General features: G+C 40.2%; 2 protein-coding genes across 6 annotated transcripts in view; one reads left to right on the top strand and one right to left on the bottom strand.

The window, feature by feature from the left end:
- Window positions 1-6,414: 6,414 nt before the first annotated feature.
- LOC144034321 (dynein axonemal intermediate chain 2-like) lies at window positions 6,415-12,765 on the bottom strand. Of its 3 annotated transcripts, XM_077543070.1 has the most exons (12): window positions 12,474-12,765; window positions 11,837-11,998; window positions 11,646-11,767; window positions 11,418-11,560; window positions 11,234-11,347; window positions 11,022-11,161; window positions 10,833-10,955; window positions 9,987-10,210; window positions 9,739-9,874; window positions 9,512-9,658; window positions 9,247-9,417; window positions 6,415-8,233 (listed from the first exon to the last, which is right to left on the bottom strand). In XM_077543070.1, exons 1-12 carry the CDS (start codon window positions 12,648-12,650, stop codon window positions 8,222-8,224), a joined length of 1,671 nt encoding a protein of 556 aa, XP_077399196.1. In that variant the 5' UTR covers window positions 12,651-12,765; the 3' UTR covers window positions 6,415-8,221. The 3 variants fall into 3 exon arrangements, with proteins under 3 accessions (XP_077399196.1, XP_077399195.1, XP_077399198.1); XM_077543069.1 differs by having other exon boundaries at window positions 11,646-11,998; XM_077543072.1 differs by lacking the exon at window positions 6,415-8,233 and having other exon boundaries at window positions 9,253-9,417; window positions 9,496-9,658.
- A 1,743-nt stretch (window positions 12,766-14,508) lies between these two features.
- Window positions 14,509-27,086, top strand: part of lpar1 (lysophosphatidic acid receptor 1) — a 30,712-nt gene continuing 18,134 nt past the window's right edge. Inside the window, exons 1-2 of one of the 3 annotated variants that reach the window (XM_077585558.1) lie at window positions 18,784-19,114; window positions 19,441-19,488. The gene's annotated coding sequence lies outside the window, so the exon portion shown is untranslated. Of the gene's footprint in view, window positions 14,814-18,783; window positions 19,115-19,440; window positions 19,489-27,086 lie in introns of those variants that run through there. The other 2 variants (XM_077585557.1, XM_077585559.1) reach the window with 2 other exon arrangements.

The raw sequence follows: 27,086 nt of genomic DNA, 5'->3' as shown, positions 1-27,086 counted from the left end.
AGGGGTCATGCTAATCCAACAAGGTAGAAATTTTTATGGCCCCCTCCTCTCCCCTTAAGAAACTCTGAAAAACAAAAAAGTGATGCGGCCATGCCAAATGTTATTTTTGAGTACTGTATATGCTGTGGGCGGCTAAAAAAATGGAAAGTGGGCCGCAAATGAGCCCGGGGGCCTAATCTGGACACCCTTGTTTTAATAGATCACATACAACACACCCACTAAACGCGTGAAACGCATTTTAGTGCCCACTTTTTTTAGGATTTTACTAAATCATGCTCATGCATGGTATTGTTATTGTTGCAGCTACCGGTATTATTGTTGACAATTTGGCAGATGATTCCGGCCATCTCATTAATGTGTCAGACAAAAGAACATTTGGTGCTTTTAATGCTAACCAAATAAGGCATCTGTCTCTGGCTAGAATGTCATGGTGATGGTTCTGTTAGCTTGGGGGCCTGACAGGTTTTCTTGGGCAGGTCTGGTACGCCTCACACTGTCGGTGGTCCAGTCTCAAGGTTTCTCGTCTAAGCAAATCAAGACAGCCCAGGCCATGCCTGGACAAATTCCGCGTAGCTTATTAGTTGCTAAGTGACAGCCGTCCCTTGTAAAGGGTAATGTGTATTAGTCCATGGGAACACACTCATTTAGAGGTCATTATTTGATGACAATCCCTAAAGCAGACGGATATAAGTGAAAAAGTTCCCCGTTGAGCTGAAATGTGACTTTGTTAAAATAGACAAGGGGTCCTTTAACCTCCTTGGGTCGGGACCATTTCCTCTGCCCCCCTCTTTTTATCCGTCTCCTTTGCCCGCCCCTCCATTTGTCGTCTTTCAAGACTACACATCCTCTCTTTTCAATCAGCCTTTTGCTCTTTCCATCTGTCTCTTCTCTCTTTTACTGATTCCCTCTGAAGATTCTGCCAAAGGAATTAGGAGTGTGTTTCCTTTACAGGTCCTCGCTTCGTGTGTGTGTGTGTGAGTTAATTACTGCTCCTTCAAGTGACTCCACAGATGTAACCTCAAGTCTCTCCATAGTCTAGCCTCCATCTTAATCAAGCTAAGCATGAAACAGTGGAAACACATGAACACAGTTTGTTTTACTATCTTTGTGGGGCCATCTCATTGACATAATGTATTTCCTAATGTATTAACCATCGAAAATGATTGCCAACCCCTATTCTTTATCCTAACCACAATCATAACCCAATTCAAACCCAAACTCTAAAACCAAGTCTTGACCCTCAAAAAGAGGTCTAAAATGGCCCCACATGGACGGGTGGGCCCCACAACATTGTGAAATCCCGAAATGTTGGCCACACACGATTATTACTTTATGTTTCATCTATGTAGATTAAATTAAATTACTTGGCATTTTTTATGTGTACGGTAAAAGAGCCCAAAACTGCGTTGGCCTATCTTTTGTTGGGACGTTCCATTTTTTTCGTGCAGTCAGATAAGACAAAAAATACCATTCATCAACCCCCAAGTCCACATTAAAAACCAACCATCCATTTTCTGGCCTATAGACAAGATTGGTGAGGCAGACGTGATTACTACTGCTTGTCTCTTGCAGACGTTGGAATGGAAATACAATTGGCTCATACATTATGGGAACTTTTTTTTTTTTTTAAATCTTTTGTATTAGAGTTGTATGCAAATTAAAACTACAATTGGCATGCCTATTTTAATAATTGCTGTCAGTTTTTTCTAGCACGTCAATTTTTTTTCTCCAGATACGCAAAATTCCACTGATTAGCTGTAGTAAGACTGTAGTAAGAAGAGCTGATTATGATAGGGCTCATCTATAGCTACATGGCAACTTATTTGTATTGTGACGATTGAGAGGTGAGAAGTGTGTGCAGCTCCCAATAGGTCAGTGCTATCAATAACTGCAAACAGAAAGCTGGCATAGTACAAATTAAGAAGAATAAGTGCTAGTTGTATTTAATTTTATGCCATTTTTTGGTAGTTTTTGAAGTTTGTAACTATTAGTGTTTTATTTACATAAATACACATTTATTTCATATGTTTTAAGAAAACAGTGATCCAATAGCTAAAAAACTTAACGTGATAGAGAAAAACTGAAAAAAAAAATCAGTGTAAAAAAAACAAAAAACAGCTGTCAGTCCTAACTAAAAAAATAAATATTCCACAGTGTTACTTAGGAAAAACTGCTGTCAGGAAGTCCCCAAGACACAAATCAGCCATTGTAGAGCATCTACAGTACGGTAACTGTTTTAACATACTGACAGGTCCAGGTTTACGATGAGGATCTGATCCTACGGCAAGAATGTACTGCAAGTTGAATTTGTGTGAAATTTGGGATGTGCTTTAGTCACTAACCTACACAAATAAAGTGGTATAGTCATAATTACAGTAAATACTTGTATGAAAGACACTTACAGGCCATAAATATGAAGAAAAAAAACAGTAGGAACAGGAACAACTTCAAATGTCTTCTTGTGCCATGTGATTAATACATTTTGGCATCATTTATGTACTTTATAAAAAAATATATATATGTATATAAGAAATTAATATATAAAATTGTAAAAATTAGTAATGATAATAATATTAATAATAATCACAATAATCATAATAATAATTTGTTTTTGTTTTTTTTGCAATTGTAAAGTAAACTTGCAGTTTATCAATCCAGCATCACTGCCAACATATCGACTGCTATAGTATATTTACATATCCGGCATGCTACTCCAATTAGTATAAACATGAAATTTCAAAGACAAGTCACTGTGCGGCTGCAGCTCAAACTCGGAGAAGATTGTCTAACAAGGTTTTTCTGAGCTTTGAGAACCACAGCAGTCAGCACAGCATCACAACGGGTGGTCGATCCACATCCTCCTCTCAGCTATTAAAACAAATAGCTTTTTATCCAAGAATGTCTCCGTTTTGGTGCCTTCAGGAGAGACCATGTGTGCCTGTAAGAGCAGATATAACATGTCTTTTATCTCTTCTCACATAATGAGGGAAATGTGCACATTCAGAGGTAAATGAAAAATATTATGAGCTTCTGATCATATTTCGGACATTAGCTGAATTTACAGTCACTGTCAACGAAAACATTTTTAACATAGGAGGGAACATTGTGTGCTTTTTACACAATTTCATGTCTCCTTGAAATCAAACAGAATATTTTGAGATGGTGAAATTTGCAAGGAATGTGTAATGTGTGTGAAAGAGCAAATATTTTGTATTGTCACACATTGTTTTGAAATCATTTGAGTGCATATAGGCAGCCAACAAGAGCCAAAGAGAGGCATACAGAAACTGACTGTCATTTTTTTTTTGTTACCCACTGACGACTCCAATGACCTCCAATGAAATCCAAACAATTTATAGCCATCTAACTGACTTTTCTGACAAAAATATTCAAACGAGCGCTGTCTCTGTTTGATCATTGTCTCATTTGGCCCCAATGCAAGCAGACTGTAACAGCAGAAAGTGGAACAAATCTTTCGTCGACGCCATCATTCAACCATTTTCAACACATACTGTATGCCAGTCAAAAATTAGCTACACAAAGACTTATTTTCTGACCAATTAAGAAATCTTTGTCTTCTGCAAAAAGATCATTCAAGATACCAAAAATAACATATTTTGCCATGTTCCTTCGCTCAGTTTCTGCTTCTTGCCATTCCCTGTTTTTAGAGACAAGTGCCTGTCTGACCAATGGGCAAAGGTCAACGTGAGTGATGTGAGTTGTTGATTAACATGCATCATAGTGAAAGCAAGACATGAGACATAAGGCAAGGCAGCATTATTTATGCTTCACATTTCATACACAAGGCAAGTCAATGAACTTGTGCAGCACCTTAAAGCATTTACCAACACAACTGTAAAATTAGTAAAAAAAAAAAAAAAGTACATTGAACAACATTTGAACACATTAATAGAAGACTTAAAAAATATTTTAAAGAAAAGAAAGAAAAATAGGTATAAAAAAATGCTATTTTAATGTTTAAGAAAAGCAAGGTTTTTAACCTGGATTTAAAAGATCAATTCACTTCTATTAGCAGCTTATTCCATGTGCGTGCAGCATAACAGGTAAATGCCGATTCATCATGTTTGCTTTGAACCACTAATTGTGTGGGTTTGGTGCAGCAGCTAAATTGCCCTTAGGTGGAAATAAAATTATTATTTTTAATATGGTTGCCCTGCAATTGCCTGATGTTCAGTCCAGGTTGTACCTTGCCTCTTGTCTGAAGTCAGCTGGGATAGACCCCAGCTCACCTGTGACCCTCATGCGGGCAAGCGATATAGAAAATGGATGAATGGGGGTGTATGTTATGGCAATACATGATATGTTTTTGTAAGTTTGGATCTCAGTGACAGCACATTTAGTCACGAGCTATTCGGCTTGAGAAACCTAATTGACATAATGTCTTATGTATACTTTGTAAGCACGTGAAAGCTTTACGAACCGTTGTGGCTAAGAGGATATAGATGAAGACAAGATGTTGAGGATAGCAATGGAACCAATGTTGATTGATATTTGCAAAATTGGATTAAAATAAATGAATCAAATTTGGCTGCTGGAAAAGAAAAAAAAAACAGTTGGGAGAGGAAGGCAGATCCAGGAAGCCGGAGATGATGACAAACGATAACAGTGGGTGGAGGTCAGGATAAAGAGCGTGACATGCAAAAAGAGAAGAGAAGTATAAAGAGTGTGAGGGTTACCACAAGCATGTAACTGAGTGGTGTGTTTACAATGTATTGCACCACAAGGGATTAAACCACACCATGGCATTAGTGTGTGTGCATTCTAAGAAGCTGATGTGTGTAACGGACAGGTGGAATGTAAAATGATCTAATAATGTTTTCTACTAGCTCCCCACAAAGCATTTCAATATATTCCATTTCTCCAACAAAGAATCTCAAGACCAGACAGGAATGTGCTGAATATACAGTAAATCCGGTGACAGGTCAAGGTGGATTTTTCTTTCACAGTACAACATTATAACCGTGTTTTTCTTACATTATGTACAGTGAGCGAGAAAACAAGGTAAAGGGAATTGTGGGAACTTCTTGAAAGCAGTGCCAGGAGGGAATAAATATCAAACAGCAAAAAAACAGGGAGCAGAGACTTGAAAGTGAGTGCAGAAAGATTAGTAGGGGGGGGGGGAGGTAACGAATAAAGAGCAATGAGTCAACGAGTTTTTAAAACGTAAGGTAAGTTGGGCAGGAAAGGGTGGGGGAGAAAACTGCGAGAGGATATAAAGACAGGAAGGAAAAGGAGGGTTAGCAAAAGAGCTGAGGTGCCTGTATAGTGCATGAGAACGGGAGAGATGGAGGAATAAAAAAGGAGGTAATAGAAGGACAGAGCTACCGGCCCATGAGAGAGAGAAGAGGAGATGTGAGGAAAGGACAGGAGAGGTGGGGGGTGGGGTCTTCCTTCAGCTGCTTTTGAAGGCCAGGACTTGCAAGTAATTGGTTCCTGATGTGAACCTGAGCTTAGATGTGCACAAAAAAAAGGCCACCTCTGTAACATGCTAATGTTTTTCCCATGCTGAGCCACTGGAAGCTGCATTAGCATTTTAGCTTAGCATCCTTAAGGTACAATATACTGTAAAACTACAGCAGAAACCAATGTGTAGTCACCTTTAAGTTACAGTAAGTATTTAAACTAACAAAACAGACAAGTGTTTTGGTCAGTCGGCGCTATAAGGACAAAAACGGAAATCCTGATGTAACACAAGTCTGGGAAATGCTGGCCAAGCAAAACTGAGAACTTGCTAGGCAATTTTTTTCTTTACAATAATTGTACTCTCATATTGTTGCACTTAAAAGTTGTGTTCCTAAATCCTTACCGGCTATATTAGACATTTTGAATATATATATTTTTTATTATTTAGTGGGGGCGGGGGGGGAGTATTTTACAAAATAAATGAAGACAAATTACTTTTTTTTCTTTTTTTGCTGCTGATCCGAAAGTGATCCGATCCGAACCGTGACATTTTTATCCACTTCCGTGGACGACCATTTTGCCACTTAATGTTGACTGAAAATGACATCACGGGTACTCATGGCTCAGGTAGCAACCAATAACCTCACTCACCTTAGCCATTTACTGAAGCTGAGCCATTTAAGAGATGTGTATGGCGATTATAAAAGAGCTGTTATTTGACCACAAGAATTTATTTGTGTCATATGCACGAAAAGCATGACCGTTTTTAGTTGATTTCCCATAGGCTCTTCAGTAGCCCGTGACTAATACAGAAACAAATGACAAATCTTTTTTATAACATCTTATTTTATGATTTGATTGAGTGTAAGTTGTTTATGTGTCGCTATAAAATAGAGACTGTCTGGCTATGACTACGCTTTAAGAATGATTACACAACAGGCTGTATTTGCCGACAGAAGTTCATTAGGAAAGGAACACTATCACAAAAGGCACCAACAGAGAGCTTTTATTATCCGTCACTACATGAGATGAAGGAAGTCATCGTGGATAATCTCTCTTCTCCAGTTCATGTGTTTTTCCTGCTCATTCAGTCAAGGAGACAGTCTGACTCTCCCCTTTTGTACTCTGTAAATGGAGGATTCTGTAGGCTATATTCCAGTCAAATGAGAATGAACTAAGTCTCCTTTCGGAAAGCCTGATTTCTTTGCGAGCCACAACCACCCATATTGTATATGGAGATTTCTATTGCATGTTTTATGGTCCGTGGTTTATTATTGTAGTAAGAGCAGCGCTCAGCATTCGCAGAATTTTCAAGTCATTGAATTTGTAGTTTGTCATTTCAGCTTCCTTGGTCCTTGTTCACCTCCCCCCTCAACTTCACCCTGACTAACCCCAACCACCCACCCCCCCCTCAACCCCGCCCCCCTTACTCATGCCGTGGCTCCGTTAATGCCATAAAACTTCTTTGCCTGTCACATGCTCACTTAACTGCTTTTTCTTTTATAACCCTACCTAACGCTTCTGCGAAAGGCAGGTTGAAAAAGTCTGCTTCCAAATAGAAATGGGTTTATTTATTTTTTTTTATTTATTTTTTTTTCTGGAGAGCTCAGTATTGTTCATTCGGTAATTTTACCGATTTGACATCTCATCATTGCTCTCTCTTTTTCTTTCTTTTTTCTAAAGATTGATGACATTGATAGAATGTAGGCCCTTTGATACACTTTAAATACATTCAAAAATGCAGAGGCTTCTTTTTATCTGCTGAGCCAAATGTCAGATGGAGGGGTCGCCTGCACATTTCAAAGGCTACAGACTAAAAATGTTCTCATAAACACCAGATGCAATTGGCTGTGTATGCCAAAGATGGTCCTGTTGAAAGGAACCATAATATCTGTAACCAGTGGTTACAAAAATCACGTCAGTAATACCTGCACATAAAGAGTTAAAAATGATGTAATATCAACACCAAGTGCCCCCCCCCCCTTTTGCAGCATTGAGTGTTTTGTTTACTGCAAACACATGTACATGCTACCATTGTTGTGCATTCCCATTTATTCCAAACTACGACTATTTTGAGTGTTTGAGAAATTTCACTGGCAAGTGATCTTGATCATAACAAGCTTTTAATTCCAATTTTATGACCCTCAATTCCTCATTGTGCCTTCACGTTGTAACATGAATAATAACAGCGACAGAAATGACAAAGTCTTAGTCTAAGGTTGCACATTCCCACTAGAACTAGAAGTGAGGACACACAATTCAGTCCAAACACGGTAAGTATTTTGTGTAATAACTTTGCAGACAACCTTGAGCTCTTCCATCCTGCTGAGATTTTGAGGGTTTCAGGGTTAGAGCAATAGTTAGGTTTTCCCTTTCCCTTGTGTTTTCCTTGTTTTCAATGCGGGCGTCTCCTCTGCTTGCTCATCCATGCTACAATATATTAACTAAAGTTCCTCTGTGGTTTGTCAAATTGCTGCCCTCGACACTCCTAATGTTTCAATCTTGCAGTCTACGTCTCACGCACACTGTCCTCCAGAAGTATTGTTTTTAAATGTTTCTATACAAGACCCTTCTAAAATCTCACTTATTAGCATTGAGGAAGTATTTTGGTGCTTGACTTTAGTTACCACTAATATCTGTAGCGAGAAGATGAGTGAAGCAAAAAGGTGATCTTAGAACTATTATTTAACTATTGGTCGCCTTGAGAAATTGTGACCATATTGTGAGCACCATCTTGAAGTTCTGGTAGTTCTACTTCTTGGGAGCCTTGTCGTCTTCTGCTATCTGCTTCTCCAATCTATGGGTAATGCTGTGACAGACAAAGATGAAGAAAGTAAGATGACAGCTTTCAGCTCAAATGTGATAAACAAGGTCATAAAAAACACCAGGGGTGGGCATTTTAGAAAATTTTGCTGGCCCTTCCGTCATTTTTTTCAAGCTGTAGATGTCAGTCCGTCATTATATTTTTAACCACGCTTTGATCATTGTTTTGTCATCACTCTTTTAGGACCAACAGGCAGAGACGGGTATTCTGTCAGTCGTACAATCCGTCAATCGTCAACAAAACGGGTGTCCATCAGTGATGGACTGCGAGGTCTGTCGTCATTTCATCTGGTTAGTGACGATTACAGTGACGGACAATAACTTCCGCCAGTGCTTAGCCCGTAATTTTCCCAAAGGTTCGCGTCATTCGTCAACACAACGGGCATGAAACGGGAAGTCCGTCAGTACTGACGGCCTGTCCAGGAGTAAAATTTGTCGACTGATTCCAAAGTGCTCAAAATGATCCCTGATCTGATCTGTCATTTTATCGTTGTGGAGAGTTGGAGGTTCCCAGTGATCCAAGGAGATGTGTTCTTTTGTGTTTCTTTTCTTTGGTCCTTCCTCGGGTCTCCTGACGGCCTCACGACTGTGGCTGGAAGTGTTCGGTTTAGGTGAACGGTATGGGATTTTTTAATAGGTTTTAGGTGAACTAATGAATACACACACACGCACGCACATACACATACTTCACCCACATAACAAAAAATATAAAAAAAAAAGAGAGCAATGATGATGACATGTCAAATCAGTAAAATTACCGAATGAACAATACTGAGCTCTACAGAAAAAAAAAAAGGGAGATGGGGAGATGTCCCCCCCCCCCCCCCCCCCCCTCAAACGGAAGCCTAGATTTAGGGCTATATGGAGAGTACCAAATGGCTTACGCCCATGCGGCCCAGCTGGGCACAGCCCAAACTTATAGTGTGGGTGAACCCTCTCAGCATTCACACATACTTCCTGTCAAGCTTTCACTTCTATTAAATGATATCAATACTTTACCCGCTGTCTTGACTCCCATTGCTTCCTCCTCTGCTCCGACTCAACCAGATTGTGAAAGTCATACTCAGGTTTGAGGGTCAACTCTTTTGGACCTTCCTCGCTGTTCTCGTCCTCGTCCCCTATTCTCATAGCTCTGAGGATCTTTTCGCGCTTCGCCTCACGCTCCAACATCTACAACATCAAAATAGATGCATCGTGATGCGATATAAAACAAATCGATGACATTAACTGTTGAATAAGTTATTCGACATTTGGCAGGTCTCGCCTCGGCCAGGATGTCCGGCTCATTCATCTGTTGGGTGCACAGTCCTGAGCTGACTTCCATTAGTGTGATGACCCCCAGCTGAGAGCCGCTAGCTATCATGCATCCACCCTCATGTACCTGGAGGCTACTTAGAGGTTCATCGCGCACCTGGAAAAAAAAAACATAATTGATTAAGCAAAAACAAAATGCCTTCATTAAAGCATGGGGGGGGGGAGGATCCTTAATACCTTGATACTAAGAGTGGGGTCGTTCTGCTTAAACAAGATGTCCCAGATGTCCAGCCACCCATCCATCTTCACAGTGAAGAAGACCGCGGGTCTGACAGGACTCCAGCGGGCATCTGTTAAGTATGCCGTCTGGTGCCTGATCACAACAGAGACTGATGATTGGCCGCTCCCCCAAAACACCAGAGATTTAAGCAACCAAGAAGATAGGAGCAGGATGAGAGAACGTAACAACCAAAATACAATTATACCTTGTCCACATGATAGCAGACTCTTTGATGTCATCCGCCCAAATGCGGGCCCCCCAGTCTCCCACGGTGAGGAAGTTTTGGGAAAGGAACGGGCTCCTCTGGATGGCGTAGACAGGTCCATGGTGGCCATCGTATGTACATACAATCTTCTCAGCCGGAGTCTCAGCCACCCTGTTGCAATACACAACAGCTCCCTGTTCCGTCCCCACCAAGAATGTGTCTGGCTGTAAACACAGGACAGTTTTCACGAGAGCTTCAAATGTTCACACATTGAAGAGATTGTTGTTCATCAGACACGGGGAAACAATTTAAAACAATGCAAGGTAATGTTTAACATGATACACCCCAGGACAGTTGGAAGAGGAGTGTTTGAGGACAGTAAACTTGTCAATGCACGCGCAACCATCAGTATATCCCCCACTCTTGTTTACTCAACAATTCAAAATATGGTGAAAATTGTGGAAGGACATAAACTAACTAACTAACTAACTTAGGGTGAGAAGCTCGGTCATCCGAGAGGGACTCAGCGTCGAGTCGCTGCTCCTCCACGTTGAGAGGAACCAGTTGAGGTGGCTCGGGCATCTGGTTCGGATGCCTCCTGGACGCCTCCCTGGGGAGGTGTTCCGGGCATGTCCTACCGGCAGGAGGCCCCGGGGACGACCCAGGACACGCTGGAGAGACTATGTCTCTCAGCTGTCCTGGGAACGCCTTGGGGTCCCGTCGGATGAGCTGGCTGAAGTGGCTGGGGAGAGGGAAGTCTGGGCTTCCCTGCTAAAGCTGCTGCCCCCGCGACCCGACCCCGGATAAGCGGAAGAAGACGGACGGGACGGACGGACATAAACTAACCGTGGCGACGTTATACTCCAGAGAGACGGCTCTTAAAGCAGTGTCGAGGTTATCCTGCCTACTAAGGTCCAGAATCAGCCGGTCTGTGGGCTCGCTGAGTTTCCGAATATCCCACCACAGAATCTGTTATTGAAGACAATGCTCACTCAACGATCCATACAGAACACGCAATATTCATCTATCGGTGACCTGTCCGTCGGTGGAGGCAGAGAAGGCTTCTGTTTCAGTGGAGGATTGCAACCATTTGATCTTGTAAACAGGGTCCATGTGACTCTGCTGCGAAGCAGAAACCTCCACAGGATGTTGGCCAACACGTTCGTCCCATAACACTGTAAGAAACACCACATTTAGGATATCCATGGCTAGAGAGATTTTTTTTTTTTTTTTTTACCAGAACCCACCTATCTGTCCATTGAGGCACCCACTGATAAGACAGTGTAAATCCTGGGGATTGTAAGCCAAACAGAAGAGTTGTGATTCCGGTTTGAGAATAGTCAGAGGTTGGTTGGGGTTCTCTGCAACACATAAGAGTAAACAGTATTGACAGACTGCAGGGTTAGCAATCCATCTGTCTATTTCACCCACCAATGTCCCAGATGTAAGAGTCTTTGCTCAAGTCTGCTGGTGCTTTCTGCAACTCAAGGCAGGAGTAAGCAGCTGCCAGATTTGCCCCGCCACTGGCTTGCCAAGAAAGATTGGTGATGTTTCGTTTTACCTGGTTCTGGTCTCTGAAGATATATTTTTTATAATCAGCAAAATTTAAAGAAAAAAAAAATCGTATTGCTCCTTTAAGAACATAAGGCCAAGAAGTACCTGAATTTATTGACAAACTTAACAGACGGTGTTTCCTGAATCTCGTCGAGCAATTCTTCATTCTGAAAGTACTCTTGGTAGATGTCTACTGCGTTGTTCTGTCCAACACATTGTCCTACAAGCTGAATCACAGAACATTTAGACATTTTTTCGGAACTGGTTGCGGTCGTAAAAACAGGACTCGTACTTACCGGGCCTAGCATCATGACGCTATTCATGTAGATTTCATCTTTCTCCACCTTCTTTCTAAAACGAATTGTTTGTTCCATCTCTAGCACGTTGATATCTTTAGGCCATCCTCCTTCCACATGATTTATTCCCTGGTGGTCATACTCAAATCTTTCTGTGTTAACCTGGAAGGAAACATTATCAACAGGCCTGTTTCAAGAAGTGCGCTAAAATCTCGGCAGCACTTCCGTCTCTGTCGTTGACAAATGCTCACATTTTCGGCAAGTGCTATATAATGCGAAGCCTCTAAAAAATACACACACTGAGATGGATCGTCTGTACTGACCCGGATCGGTGGAAAAACTGCCTCAGTCGGTGCTTAATCTGTGTATTTTTTCGAGGCTTCGTGTCATAAAGCACAAAAAAAAAAAAACGCGCCCCCCGACGTTTTCCGACTCGATCCGACGCCGCATGCCATCTTTAAGATATTTAATGTCCCTGCATAAACCCAATGACCTTAACTGATTGCTTTTCCATTGGTCTTGTTTAGACCTAGTATAGTATATCTAGTTAATTGACCTAGTAAACACTTTTAGTACTTTGACTAGAATTATATCCACTGAAATTTCCCTTATTTTTCATTTTAACCGTTTCAGTCACCTCATGCTCCGACATTTCCCAGCAACCTTGCACTCCCAGGTCTCTTGTATCTTTTACAACGAATTGCAATGCCAGTTTTGGGTTCGGAGCCATATCGACCAGCAGCTCCACATGGCGGTCCGAAAAAAGGCACTGGCGGCCAAAGTCACTGCGGAGTTTCGCATATTCATGCTCCATCCCAGTGAGTGATGCCTCCAAAGAAGGTCAATTTTTTTTTTTTAAACATAAATAGATATATAAGTAGAAGAATAAGCAAGTCAATTGTTTTTAGCTTCTACCCTTGTTGACACAGTTACAACATTTAATTGATCACAAAGGATATCATTTAAGGACAACATTTCATCAAACTTAATTAAGCTTTGAACTAAAGGTATACAAATAAAGCTTTATTGTCACAGAGATTAATTAAAACATCGTGTCAAAGACATGAACTGTGACACGTTGTGATGTAGCTTTTCTTCAAAAATTGTATTTTTCAAATAGTAAGATAACTTCAGCTGCCACATGAAAGAACATCCCAGACATAACTTATTGTACGACATGAACACACACTCAGATAAAAAGGATCTTTAACGAGATGAAAAATGTCCAACAGGAGGATCTCAGATGTTTTGTCACTGAAACATGCTCGACCTCTGACAGTTGATGGCCGATTGGGGCCTTTGAAAGACCGTGCGGCTGCATGACTATAAAACGAAATAACAAAAGCAGCATGTCGATTTGTTATGAGACAAATGAGAACAGCACATTGTTCAGTGTTTTGTGGCTTTAACATTTTATTATATGGGAGAAGCAGCAGGTTAAACACCTTAGTAAATGCTCACAGATGGTGCTGAGTTGGCAGATATAAACGGTCCTATGGCAAATACTTTCTCATGGCTTGAGAAATTCAGTATGAGACCCATTTTTAGGATCAATGGGACACATACAAGCGTAGCCAACATAGTCAGACAGGAGGAAATATTTTGAAGATAATATATAGAAAGTTAATATGTAAGAAAAATAGTCTCTCTTTTGAGTCTCTTTTTTTTCCCCTCTCCACTCCAGACCTCATTCACTTCCTGTTTCTCTCGCTTAACAAGTTACTGGGAAAAAAAATGTGTTTCCAATTAAGCAGGAGGGGGGGGGGGGGGGAGAACTTGCAACTTCTGGGGACTTTTAAAAAGAGAAAAAAAAAAGTAGGCTTATGATACACACAATGAAACTAGGCTTATATTACAGTATTTTGAGATTTGGTTTGAATAATATTTAGTTGAATTTTTTTTACTGCAACAATATCAGAATTACACTTTTAAGCTATTTGCAAACTTGTGATTTGAATAGCCATGTAGCAGTACATATTGGCACAATAGCACAGAATCTGGATATGGAATTAAACCCTCCACTGTAAAGATTGCATACAGTAAGAAAAGAGAATATTCAAAGCTATCCTAAATTTCATCAGATTAATTTATTGTTAAAACACTATTTTAATTTTTATGAATACGAATATATTTAATGCAATTAGGATCCATTGATCTATCCATCTGTGATTGGCTGGCGACCATTTTATTGTGTACGCCATTTCGCACCCACAACCCTTGTGAGGAAGCAGTTCAAAGAATGGATGTATGGATGATATATCCATACTTTGTGCTGTTAGTTTTTAATAAGATGATTTGTGTTTTTATATTTTTAGGACATTTGCTGCACAATCAGTGATTTCTTTGCACTTACATTAACTTCCTAAAATTAAATTTAGCAGTACTGTTTTTGTAACAGGCCCTCTTTATTTATTTACTGAAGTAGTTCTGTTCAAGATTAAATATTTAATCACGTTTGCATGTTGACGAATGCTCACATTTCTAAACACGTTTCAGGCAGACGCTCACAATGTTATGTTGTTTGCACTCATGCGGCAAACTCCAGCGCGTCAGTTTATTTAGCCATCATTTTTCCACAGTGGGCGCGCGTGCGCGTGTCAGTGACGTCATACTCAGACAACAAGGTCCCTTCCTGGAGCTAGGAGTGACGGAGGGAGGGAGAGAAAGAGAGACGCAAGGGAGAGCGCGCACCAGGCACCAGGAGGAGGAGAGCATCTAGCGACTTCATGCGGGAAGGAGAACTGCAACTTTCCGCTGGGAAAAACAAGTGTTGCGTGTTTATTTGGACATACAATGCTACTACTTGGCTTCATGTTGGATTTTGACAGCTCATCACTTTGACAGGAGTGCAGCCCGAGTTTGTATACTCTGCGGAAGGAATTTCAGGTTTTTGAATCTTAACTTTTTGGTTTGGGACGTCTAGGAGGCAATCGGGAAGTACACTAAACCATCTTTCTACTGTTGTCACGTGGAACATGTAAGTATGACACACTTGATCCAAATAGTATTTCAATTAATTAAGAGGGGGGGAGAAAAAAAAGTTTATTTGCTTCTGTTTATGCATGTGGGCATTTTACATATAAGCATACCTGCCACGTAGACGTGCATGGCAAGCATTTGGTTCTGATAAAGACTTTTTTGATAATAGCATAAGCAGACGCCTCAATTGGGCTTTCTACTCCGTTATTTCGCTCGTTGGTGCGCAGTTAAAGGAAAGGAGCACAGCGGTGAGGGGGCTTATTGCGCCACGGAGGCTGGGATCTTAGCGTGGAACCAGATAACTGTCTTAATCACTTCAACAGGCGTGTTAAGCCTGCATTCAGTACTGTGTTATAAATTTACGCCCAACTATAAAAAAAAAAAAAGATCTTCTACAGTTTGTCAATATTTTTAAACCACTTCTGTCATCCTCAATGAAACAAGACAGTTTGCAAGACTAAGGAAGAATGACCGGTAATGTAACTGTTTAAACTCAAATGGATGATTTTCTGTAAACAACCCCCCTGTGGTGCTTTACTGACATAATAATTCATCTTGAAGCACGAGCTCTGCTTAAATGTGGTCAGGAGGCCAACTTTTGCATAGACAGATAAATGATCGCAACTCTGAAATCTGCAACTTGGAAATGGACACAAATCAGCCAATCTAAAGTGTTGAAAATGACTTGCGCTCTTTAATGAGGTAATGTTGTTAACAAATGAAATCTGCTATTTGGGGTGTTTCCAAGAAAGTGATGATTTTGCAACTTTAAAGAGAATAAGAGATGGCCGATACCAAGCCTTATTGGTATTGATACTTGTGACAGCCACCAATACCAGTATCCGCTGGCTTAATGTGGCCCTTTATGACCAGGAACTAGAAATTAGAAGAATATAAAATTGCTATTAAGTTCATGCAATTTTAAGCAAAAATGCTACATTGGGATTTAAGGTATTTCACGCTGATATCAATCTGACAAAAGTGTCCAAAATGCCTATTGGTGAACCACCTTCCCCCCAAAACCTAATTTTAAATGTTTTATTTTAATACCCTTAACTGTCATATAGGTGTCAATTTCTAGTTACGGTGTAATCTGCCTGAGAGGTGAGTCTCTTCACATTCATACAAAATAGCAGACTTGCGTGATGTGTATGCTGTTTAAAAAAATATATATTTACATGTATACAAATGAGTGTAGATGAAGTAATGTTATCCATATTGTACATTACTGTCCGACACTTTTTTTCTTTTTCTTTTCAAACTTTTAATAGTTTTGCATGGGCATGTGTCAGGGCACTGTTTACTTACCACCTATGACCACAACCTTCAGGGGGTCTTTGATGCTAAAGCAGAGTGTGAAAAGCTTTTACACTTTTGGCTCAGGGTGAGAAGAGTCAGTGCTTTTTCAAGATGTTTTAATTATGGAGATTACCTTCATCTTCCCAACCTTTCTTTCACTTGTAATGTCAACACTGATTTGTTGGCTACGGGCTATTTCTCACTTTACAAGTTATCTCGGATTTAATGTAGACTCAGTCTATGTGTATGATTCCCTCCAAACAATTACCAAAAGGTAACCTACTTTTTATCTTAAACACCGTTGCAGACTTGGCTTAAGATAATTTGACCTTATAATAAATGTTGGAAAGGATTTTTGGTAGTTAAGCTTTTCGCAAGTTCTCATGATTGCTTAAGTGGATACACATTCTGTCGCCATGGATATAACAGACCAGCAGTCAAAATATGACGGATCCTCCTCAGGATCTTACTGGTTTCCTCGGTAACCAGAGGAAGCTGCACAGCCATTATTTCTACTTGAAAGAGTTGTCCCAAATGAATATTCATGTTTAAAGAAAAGCAAAAGTGACAGGAGCATTTGATGTCTGTGACTTCCGACTCTCGTGGTCAAACAAAAGTCCCTTGCAAAGATTTATTGTCTCTTCTTGAGATGACTGTTTTACGTTTCCTGATATGAGCTCAGACATCCGTCAGAAAAGAAAAAAAAAAGTGTGTCCTTGAGACATCTTTGTTGTGAATATTCCAAGCCTCCTCCTCCTCCTCCTGGTCTAAAGACTTGCATTCCACCCATTCTTCATCTCAAAGTGCGGATTGCTTTCACATTCATGCAGGTAGTAGTTGCATTTTGGTTGCTACAATGCAGAAAAGGAATGTCCTTCAAGGGCATTTATATATTTACTTGCCATGTTTCAACTTATGCCAGACTGTTTTTTTTTAATCTACCACATTAGAAATTCACTGGAACAACAGTTCAGTTGAGTAATTTTGGTAGGCTACTGTTGAGACTGATTACCTCAATACAGAATTTTTTATATGGTATAAAATAGGGATGGTTCCATGACACATTTTTTCAGATTCAAATAAACTCTTGATTGGTCACTGGTATCTGTGCCAAGTAGTGATATGACTAGTACTTTAGATACATAAAAAAAACAAAAAACAATGACAGATCATTTTAAAGAAAAACCTAAATATTCCAATAGAGCCCTTTTCCTTAAAATTGCATGAAATTAATTTAAATTCATTTCTACTTCCTGATTATAAAGTGCCCACAAGATGGTGGCTGACTGCCGCAAGTATCGATACCTTGCCCATCCCTAGAATAAAATATTTTACAGTACACTTACCACATGCTTTAAATTGTTTTAAACATTAGAGCACACATTATTGATTATTATTTATAAGATCTAACAATTTTTTGTTCTCATCATGCGTAACGTGATATCATGCAAACCATCAGTGCAACTGAGTAGGACTGGGCTGTGTATTCTGTTGCCAACACTATGGATTCTGAAGCGAACGAATTTGAATTCATGTAAAATGTTTTGAAAGTCAACCAGATCAAAGTTTGACCAGCGTTCCAGGACGAATTGTGGTCAATCTTTGAGGTACCACTGCACCAGCAAGTGACTTCAGTGAGCATTTTTAAACCGTTTCATCCTGCATGGCTTGGTAGTTCCTTTCTCGTAATTCCTAAAATATACACAACACCCTCTTCAGAGCAACAGTGTTTTCCTCACAAGTAAACAACGTTTTTCCCAAATTACTCTGCAACAGCCTCCAGTATGTCATCGTACATGTTTAGAAGCTGACCAATGTCATATGTGCTCAAAGGAGACTGATCCGATGGAAAATGACTGATGCCGCCAAATGAAATTCGCTCTGTGTGGTATTGGATGAGCACTGCAAGGATGAGCCAACACCACTAGTAGCAAGTCTGTGATTTAAGTAGAAAATAGTGGCCTTTTCCATTTTGTTGCTGGAATATTTTTTGTTTTCACCTTGTTTTTTCCCAGATACTGAAATCCTAAAAATACATTTAGCGTACCTGATCATAGCATTTTTTATTGTGACTTCTGGTTGGTAGCTGTATTTTGGCGACATTTTCAGATCACTCTACTCTGTGTAAGTTATCAGTGTGGGAAGGGAATGTGTATCTTGCAAGGTTCTATCATAGTCAGTTTGTAAACAGAATGAACAGCTGTTTTGGCTCATGCTAAAATGCTAGCAAGGATACTGGGGAAAATATTAACACAAAATCAACAAAGTCTTAAAAAAATAAATAAAAATACAAAGTAACACCAGGAAATCAGTGACAAAACAAGAGTACGTGACTTGTAACAGCGACAATGATCGGACAAAGAAATCAGGTGACTAATGCTACATTTGAGGAAAGTGAGAAATTGGCCTTTTCCGACTACCAGGAAGTGTGCATGGGACCAACCCTTTGATCTGGTGATCCGAATTGCAAAGTTGGAAAAAAAAAAGACCCCAACTTCACCGACTTCAATCTGACGTCACTCGACAATGGTGACCCCCATGGAAACACAGACTGTGAATAGCAAATCATAATTAACATAACATATATTTATTCATGACCTAAGTTCACGTAACACAACGTGACTTGGAATGACTAGTGCGTTAACCAGAACAGCAAACAATCTATCCTAATCAGCCAAATTTGTTGTTTACATTTGCCTCAAATGCTTTGAGGTCAGAACTGCAACAGTCCAAGTGGGATAAATCAAATTTCCCAACTTCCTCGAATGCAGCATAAACACACACGCACACACACTCACAAAAAGACGAGACAATGAGGAACACTTGGTCAAGATGTGTGATTGAGTACAGGTGGACACAAACCATACCATATAAATCATGTGCCTCTGATTTGACAATTAACTGTGGAGGTGAACCAATGTGTTTGTCATTAATGATTAAAACCGTCACGGTGGTGATCTTAATCATTTCAAACACAAATTTATGATTCTAGCATCTGAGGTAAAATGTTCTAATAACATCATGAATATTTTATTGCTAGCAAGAACTGAGATTGTCCTATAAGCCATTCTTGAGTGCGGTGTTCCTTAAAAGATGAGCAGAACTTTTACTGTTTAGCACATAATGACTGGAAGAAAACCAAGAAAGCACTTTAGTGGATTCAATCTCTGTGCCTTTGTGGTCCAGCGAAAGCGTTGAGACACTTGCTGTCAAGTACTGGGGGGGAAAAAAGCCTTTTAGAAAATCCAATACTTTTGTATTTTGAAGAGCTATGACGAGCCCTCTTTGTTAGTGAAGTACTTTGTGTTGTGCTTGCTTGCTTTCAGTCTGCACTCCAACACGAAAAACCCTTGTTGACTGACAGACCGGCTAAGGTGAGCTAATTGGATGAACTAGCCAGGAATCCATGGACAGTCCCTGACAAGAAGACCCTGCTTTGTCGTCTATTTACTGTGAATTTCACCAAGCTAGTCTGTAAGGTTGTTAACTCACGATTTGTTTCATATGTAGATGAAGAGAGATGTTGAATTATACCAGATCTGTAGATGAAACATTTGTCCCGTGACTTTTGAGTTTTGGTTATGTAATCTTTGGAATCCACTATTTCTTCTTTAGAACACAAGATGACACACTTGACATTAAACTGTCGTTAAAGCTGACACATACAGTGGAGTTTATCTTGACCCAGAGGGGTGTTAAAATAGCCGGAGATGGTGACTTGTCTCAATGTGGCCATTTAGAATAGAAAACAATGCACATGGCTTCAGCCGTTTGTCAATCTAAGTGGCAATTAGGGTAGGAGTCTGTCAGGGGAATTACACTCGCTATCATATTTTGTCCTGTCTTGCTAAAAGCAAAGACAACCTCCATATTTCAATTTCATCTGGGCTCTGCACAGTGTCTAGCTTTCACTCCTTATGCTTTGTGATTGTAAATCAGAAGGTTTGTGTTAGTGTTTGGGAACGTGTCTCATAGAATTACAGAGATAGTTTTGGGAATGCTGATTAGCGTTTGTCTAGGCGTCTACATTTCTTTGATCGACTCTAGAGGAATGGTATGGAAGTACAATATGTCTTTACTAATATTCTGAAGCCCTGTTTAGATGGCGCATCATGGCAGTAATGTACCCGAGTGGTCTTTATGTTGTAGCTTAGTTCCCATGAAGCTGTGTTCAATTACTTTGCACACCACCTTTGTGTTGTTTTATCATGGGACATTTAACAAACAATGCAAAAGCAGCACTTTTTTCATCAGTGTGATACTTTTATTGGCTCGAATCCATCACATTGTGTTGTCATGGAACAACAATGGCGGCCTTGTGGATTGTGTTTCTTTGCATTCTGTGCTGTGCGATGAAGAGTGGCAAACTGCAAATGTGATGAAATACGCGGAGAGTAGTTGTAATAATTTTGCTGAAAAATATTTTTGTGTTACTTGGAATCAATCAAGGTAAGAGATGACCAGAAAGAATGCTGTTAACCACTTTTTGATGGGTGGCATTCTTCAGAGTTTAAAACTGGGGAGGTCTGCGTTAAATCATTCTGTCACCACAAGTGACACTAAATTAGGATGTGAAATGCAGTGCACACTATATTTGTTGAGCACAACAGCACATGCATATTGTGGTTTAAACAAAAAGATTGGCTACATAGGTTTCTGTTACATTCCACTTGTTGTTAATAATAGCTTTTCTTGTAAACTTTCTTTAGCAAGTTGATTACAGAAGCAAAAATGTGGAGATGCAAAATGAAAGGGTTCGTCATTGGCTTCTCCAAAACCCCATCGGTCAGATTGCAGCTGTCACTAGGCTTTTCCAAGATACCATCTTTGGGAAAAATGTGAAGCTAAATTAAAGGGTTTGTATAATATGTGTATGGCTGAATGTTAGTGAGAAATTAGACAACAATGTTAGCGGCTCTGGACAAACCAGAAGCAAATGTTCAATTTACCAGCTAACGTTTTTTTTTTTTTTCTGCTTTAGCTGTGATAATTCCCTTAACCCCTTAACGTTCCAATGTGGAGTAGACATATTGTGCAATTTTTCCACTTTTTTTTTGTCTTGACTAAATGTGTTGTACTTTCATCAAAATAGCTGAACAATCAAGGGAATGTTTAGCAGGCTAATGAGCATTATTTTAAACTGCACTCAGTTGGGTCAGAAGTAACCCAATTATGGATCAAAAATGGATCGATCCATTTTATGGGTCAATTTGACCCAACTTTCTGGGTTGTTTTATACGAAATGACTCAATTTTTTTTGACCCAAGTAAAGGATCTGACCAATATTTATCAGTTGGTAGATCCATTTCTTGACTCAAAGTTGGGTCAAAATAGACCCTTAAGTAGATGATCGGTCCATTTTTGACCCAGAGTTGGGTTATTTTTGACCCAACTGTTTTTAGAGTGTGTTAATCGATCAATAAAACCCACTCAGGCAGTGTATCAACACCTTTGTCATGACTTCATTGTTTGACAATGTCCTAGCAAATTTGGACGCTGGACTATCATGAGAGACAAACGCTCACAGGAGTTAGCTTAGTGCTAGTTAGCTGCTAAGAGACACAAATGAATTTAAATGTTTACCAAGTGTACAGCAAAGTATCCTGGGGGTTCAAGTTATTCTTTTTTTTCCCCTGGAGAGCTCAGTATTGTTCATTCGGTAATTTTACCAATTTGATGTCATCATCATTGCTCTTCTTTTATTTTTATTTTATTTTTTTGTATGTGCGTGAGTGTGTGTGTGTATTCATTAGTTCACCTAAAACCTATTAAAAAATCCCATACCGTTCACCTAAACCGAACACTTCCAGCCAGAGTCGTGAGGCCGTCAGGAGACCCGAGGAAGGACCAAAGAAAAGAAAGGAAAGTGAAATCCAGCACCGCCCAGACACCTTATACCTAATAACTTTAAGTTATTCTTAACTTAAAAAAAAAACACCTTTCCACAGGTTGTGTTAGCGTGTCGACCGGATATTTATACTCTGATGTTTTCAAAAAAGTGAATAAATGACTTTGTAAAAGCACTTTGGACGATATGGTGTTGTAGAAAAGTATATAAGTGCAACTCCATTTACTAGTATATTCCAATTGGATTATAAATTTTTTGCACTGTCATGTTTTTTAGCAAAAAGACCATTTGTAACCTGTACGAATGGATTCAGTGACTAAACAATGGATATGCAAACACGTATTTAGTGTACGAGTCCAGGCTCTAATAGATACAGTAGAACGCTAATGTTGACGGTTTTCCAGTTTCACACGGAATCAAATGAAACACTCTCTACCACATTTAGCTACTATCCAGACATGCTATTTAAAGACTAAACCATATGTAGCCGGTAGAAGTGTTTAGGAGTATCGTACGATGACGAGCTGTGAATCCTGTCACGGTTGCAGTCACGCATGACTCAGCTCCGACTCTCAATCCAGCCCTTGTGCTGAGCGCTGCCCACTAATCAGCAGAGCCTATGTGCGAGTGTGAGGGTGTACGCGTGCGGTTTACGTGCGCTAGGTTCAAGAGAACATTAGAGAATGAAAAGTCTGTATGTACGTACTGTATGTGTGTTTCGGTGTTTGTGTGTATTCTGGGTTGTTAGACGTTCCCGTTTCTTGGCGTTCTGGAGTGGGGGAATGTGAACAATGCGCACATTGTATGGAGGGCAGAGTGGAACGGGGGGGGGGGGGGGGGGTGCCGGTGAGGAGGGGGAGTACCATAGAGTAGCAGAGGGAGGGAGGAGGAAACACAAGGAGATTGACATACAAGTAATATAGTAGTAGGTGGCAACATATGAGCAGGATGGAGAAATTTTGGGGACTGTACGCGTGTGTTCGGAAGTCAATGACCGATTTAAACATCCTCACTCTTATGGATCAGTGAAAATGACTGAGCTGTAACATGCTTGCCAGGACAGCAGTCGACAATGTCTCTTTGTCAAGTAACACCGTGTACCAACCGATTTTATCTTACCCTAAATTTGTTTGAAAACAATGTCAGCATGGATGTGATCTTAAAATTAATCTTTCAATCATTTATAATCGATTTGCAAAAAAAAAAAAAAACATATTTGAAACTGCCCTTGAGGTGACAAAAGTAAGCAATAGACAACAAAGTGAAGAGTGAGGAGAAGCTATGAAAAGGGAGCACAAGGTTAGACCAACCAGAACAAAGGAAGGCAAAAGGCTGAGGACACATACAGGGAAAAAAAGTCAATGAAAGCTTGAAGACATATGTTCAGAGTTCTCAGTTACACTTGTCATACTTATAGTATGTTATTCACTCGGTGACAACAAGACCCAGATGGATATGACAGATTAGGCTCGCAGTCAAATGTTGTTCTGCGACAGGATGCAAAGTAAACTTGAGCTACAGCTGACAAATTAGAAGACTTGATCCAGGTGTGCATCCCTCTCCTGGATAGTTAGTTCACTCACTCATAAACTTTGTGATAATATTTGAAATGCAAACTCGCTGAATTGGAGCCAGTCTAAAAATAACGTATCTCTGCTCTACTTCACTCTCTTATAAATTTTTATAAAAGCTGACAAAGTTACTACAGCTCGTACTCATGAATCTTAGTTTCATTATTGTTAAAATAAGCCTCATAAACTCTGGATTTTTTAATAAAAAACTTTTTTTTTTCCCTAAGTGGAGCCAAGACTTCTGGAAGGTCTGGAATTTAGTTCTGATAATAATAAAAAAAAAAGTAAAAACAGTTTTGTAGAACATGGAGCACAGAGAGGTGGTTCATTTGCAGATTTTGCTGATTCAATTCTGCTGGGAAAAACTTGGAAAGAAAGAGAGGGCCTGACTCACAATCTGTCTTCGAGCTCATTCCAAGGGTGTGTGATGGGTCCGGGCTCGCACGTTCTTCTTCCACACAAACTCTGACACGACCTGGATGAGCTAGCAACTAAGTCTCAGAGGGAGACAGCTTTTTAGCGCTCCAAGATCTTAGATAATAGAGGGATACTCCCAAAGGGGAGCATAGTATGAGCCTGGAAAAAAAAAACTTGCACATACAGACATTTACAACAGAGCTCAAGACTTGTACATGTAAGAGACGGGAAGGATAGATTTGGGGGGGGGGGGACGTGACAGAACCAGGCTGAACTAGCAGCCAAGTCTGCGAGCGCTCCGTAACGTAGATGACGTCACAAGGAAGGAATGCGGGATCCAACAAACCAGCTCAGTTTGCTTGGCATTCATTTAATTAATGTTAAGGCAAACTTTAATTTTAAGTTGTTGCATTGCAAAAATGAAGTAATCATGAGCACTAACAGAGTTGCCAGGTTGGAAAGATCCAACAACAGTTGCCAATCTGACCCTGAAGACTAAAAAAAAAAAGAGATCAAATGTTAACACAAACTCAATTTTACCGCAAGGCTTGAGAAATGTACATCTTGGTAGTGGTGGGAACATCTTTCGTCCTGCCCTGACATTTTGTCACTTTCCTAAACCATTTCCAATTTCTTGTACAAATAGCCATTATCGCATTTTTCTTCTTTGTCTCTGGTTCCTTTCTGAGGTTACGCCACACAGAAAAAAACTAAGGTCCCATGAGATATGCTGGGGTCTTGCGAGAAATGCGTAGGTCTCGCATGACGTCGCGCGCCATGACCTCTTGAACTGGGGGGGTCTTGTGAGAAGCAGCAAAAAACGTTCCTCGACAATCTTTCATCCACTTTGCAATTGTACAAATCCACTGTAACAATTCCACTGTGTAGGACTTTGGATGCGCATGCTTCGAGAATGACCTCATGCAATTTGTGGGTGGTCCTTTCATTTTCGTTTGTCCGGCTCACATGCGCACACTTTCTCAACACGCAGCCAGACCTTATCACACATTACTAACAAGCATGCAACGAGTGTGTCGACACACACTTGGGCACACACAGTGAGCGTTTTGTTCTCGGTCTTTGACACCTAGGGTTCAGACTGTGCGCCGCTTCCCTCACGCTAAACACTTGAACATTCAGTTCAATTCACTGCGATTGTGTGAGTGTTTTAAGGGGGAAAAAATTACCACCCTGCAACCGTTGCACAAACCCTTGGACACACAAAGCAAGCATCTCTCACCACAGGCGCCAAGCGCGACTCAAAGTGGAAAGTGCACTCGGATGTCACTGCCACTTCCTCTTCCACTTTAATTCTGACAACTGGCCTGAAGCATCTAAAAGCTAACTGCTCCCTCCAGATACTTAATGGCCGTAACCCACAGATGACAAGTGGACGAGATGGGCTTTCATCTGCGGTGGTAGTTGTCGGAGACTCCGCCTCATTATGGATCTATCAGGCATTAGGGCTGCCGCTGTCACTCAGCCTCTCCTTTTAGTGCTTTTAATGGCCAAGCCGCGACTCCCTCTCGAGACACAAGTTGCAATTTACAGGAAGGTTGGATTGTTTGCAAGTTAAGTTTCTTTTCTTTGGTCCTTCCTCTGGTCTCCTGACGGCCTCACAACTCTGGCTGGAAATGTTAGGTTTAGGTGAAGGGTATTGGATTTTCTAATAGGTTTTAGGTGAACTAATGAATACGCACGCACATACACATACTCACCCACATACAAAAAAAAGAAAAAAAAAGAAAAGAGAGCAATGATGATGACATGTCAAATCGGTAAAATTACCGAATGAACAATACTGAGCTCTCCGGAAAAGAAAAAAAAAGTTCCATAAAGTACAGTACTTGAATTGGATCAGTGGAAGGACTCTACAGGTGTACCAGTTGTTGGCGACTACTTATTTGCTTGTTATTGTTGATGAAATAATTTGTTCCAACGCTTACTGTGCTTGGAAATACCAATATCTAACCTGCAGTACATATAATGTATCCTCCGAATGTGACTGGTGTTAATTAAACAATTGTGTTAGTAGCATTTGTTAATTCATTGAATGAAATAGGATTTCACATCCATCCCAAACAAAACTCCGCCGACAGAGCTCCCTGTTAGCCTAATCGGGAAATTGGACACATAAACAAACATGAATAAAGTTTATTTCATTGATTAGAACTCCTTTACTATTATTGGTGGACTGCCATGCCTAACACACACCCGTTTTGGCTGAGGAATACTAGGATGCGGTTTGCTGCCAACATTCCCAAGCAGTATTGCTCAGTACTGTATTGTCTTTGGCTTGGATTAAAAGTGAGCTACATTTGAATTTTATAGTGCAATGTGGGCAAAAAAAATCAATCCAGGAATTGTGTTATGACCTTATGCTACCCAGAAAACAGTTAAACCGTATGAGGTAACGTATCAGGAGCTTGACATTTTCTGTTACTTTTGCAGTTAATATGCAACAAATAAATACTGTATGAGTTCCGTGCCTTTCAACATGGCCTCATTACCGTGCCTTTTAATGAGCAAAGTATTTACAAAATGGAGTCCAGGGGGGCGGGGGCTGTACTTTTTGGTAACAGATGAGTGTAGTTTAAATGAGGGGTGATTACCACAAATAAATGAACCTGTATCTTATGTTCTCATTCTTCATATTACTTTTAAACATTTGGAGAATGGAGATAAATATTTTGTTGGTTAATGGTGCTCATTTTACCATATTGTACTCTTTATTTATTCATAAAAAAACATTGTGGTCCCGGGGATAATTAAAAGAGTCGAAGGACTTTATTTTTGTAGACGGGTATCTGCGCCTTGGCACAAATGTCAGGGGGTCACAATTTTTGTACGTGCGTTTGCCAATTGTCAGACCAGTCTCCGCCAAGTTGGGCGGGCCGGTACAGAAGAAGGGAAGGTCCTTGACAGCTGGGATAATGGGATGAATTTCATTCCTAAGTATGTGAAGAGTGGGCATCAAACCCTCTGGATTAATATTAGCGCAGTGCAGATCTGCGAGAGGCAGGGCTGCGAAATTACCAACATCGGGTCTAACCAGCCTCTGTACTGACATACGCCACGCAAGATTTATTCTGGCCATGGAAATAGAGCCCTTATATAGCTTTGCACATACACACAA

Source organism: Vanacampus margaritifer, chromosome 14 (assembly GCF_051991255.1).
Source record: "Vanacampus margaritifer isolate UIUO_Vmar chromosome 14, RoL_Vmar_1.0, whole genome shotgun sequence".
NCBI lineage: Eukaryota > Metazoa > Chordata > Actinopteri > Syngnathiformes > Syngnathidae > Vanacampus > Vanacampus margaritifer.
Note: the sequence above shows the minus strand (reverse complement) of the source record. Positions and strands in the feature narration are given on the sequence as shown.

What these genes read in the sequence shown, in the direction of transcription:
- LOC144034321 (XM_077543069.1), bottom strand. Translation starts at nt 12,650, where the DNA reads ATGGAGCATGAATATGCGAAACTCCGCAGTGACTTTGGCCGCCAGTGC. An exon ending in CTGCCTCCACCGACGGACAG is followed by an intron (nt 10,956 to 11,021) that starts GTCACCGATAGA and finishes CTTCAATAACAG; the next exon opens with ATTCTGTGGTGGGATATTCG. An exon ending in TGGAGTATAACGTCGCCACG is followed by an intron (nt 10,211 to 10,832) that starts GTTAGTTTATGT and finishes CTGTGTTTACAG; the next exon opens with CCAGACACATTCTTGGTGGG.